The sequence below is a fragment of the Charadrius vociferus genome, unplaced genomic scaffold, assembly GCF_000708025.1.
Source record: "Charadrius vociferus isolate BGI_N301 unplaced genomic scaffold, ASM70802v2 scaffold551, whole genome shotgun sequence".
NCBI classification, from domain to species: Eukaryota; Metazoa; Chordata; class Aves; order Charadriiformes; family Charadriidae; genus Charadrius; species Charadrius vociferus.
In genome coordinates this window covers 361,034-361,974 of record NW_009646611.1, presented here as the reverse complement: position 1 = coordinate 361,974, position 941 = coordinate 361,034, and the positions used below count along the sequence as shown (strand labels likewise).

General features: G+C 55.9%; 1 protein-coding gene across 1 annotated transcript in view; it reads right to left on the bottom strand.

The window, feature by feature from the left end:
- MEOX2 (mesenchyme homeobox 2) overlaps positions 1 to 724 on the bottom strand; it is a 52,527-nt gene extending 51,803 nt beyond the window's left edge. The window contains exon 1 of the mRNA XM_009887769.1: positions 22 to 724. Coding sequence (XP_009886071.1) covers positions 22 to 532 — 511 coding nt within the window. The 5' untranslated portion in view covers positions 533 to 724. The remainder of the gene's footprint in view (positions 1 to 21) is intronic.
- Positions 725 to 941: the final 217 nt, after the last annotated feature.

Below are 941 nucleotides of genomic sequence, written 5' to 3'. Positions count from 1 at the left end.
GAGAAAGCGTGAGCCGTTTACCTGAGCTGTCGCTTTTCCTTTTGCCGGACCTCTTCTCTGTTTCCACCGGGGACAGAGCCTGCCTGCCATAGTCCCCTGGCGCACACGCTGCCCCCGTGGGGGTGTTCGTGCCCAGGCTGGAAGAGTTCGAACACAGGACGGGGGGGCTGCTGCCCAGCTCCGGGGGTCCTCCTGAGTCGGGCTGAAGGCAGAGGGTGGTGCTGGCCGCGGCGGGAGGAGACGACATCTGAGGAATGTGCCAGTTCGTCTGCAAAGCCTGGTGCTGCTGTTGCTGGTGGTGGTGATGGTGGTGATGGTGATGGTGGTGGTGCCCCCTATGATGCTGGCTGGCAAACATGCCCTCCTCATTGGGGTATCCCGCTATTATGCAAGAGGAAGAAGAAGAAGACAGATCAGGGTAGGACATGTGGTCTGATCTTCCATGCAGGGCAAGAGAAGACTGGGAGAAAGGGTGCAAGCTCTGCGCAGTGGCATGGGGGCTGCGCAGGCAGCCAAAGAGTGTGTGATCCATGGCATGCAAGTCTCAGGTTCCAGGCAGGAGAGTTTAGGAAAGATCCAACTTCACCACCCTTTGTCAACTTTCACAGTAAACAGATCGGGGTTGGGATTTTTTTTTTTTCCAAAACGGCAACGACAGACTTTGCAGCAGGCAGCTGAGCTCAGATAATCCAGGTCTTTAGCCCTAGTGGCCAGTCTCCGCTGCGTAAACACTCGGACCTAGATGAGCCTTTCTCAGAGCTGCTCAGATGTCAAGAAGTGGGAGAGGTTGAAGCCAATAGAAGGTGGTCCCAGAGAACTGCTTGAAGGGGGAAACAGCTCCGAGAGGTTATAAATACAGTAGTGTGTAATGTGAGCTGGGGGCTGGCTTAGCAACACAGCACTGACCACATGCAAACTCCCTCCAAAACGCCAGCGCCGTC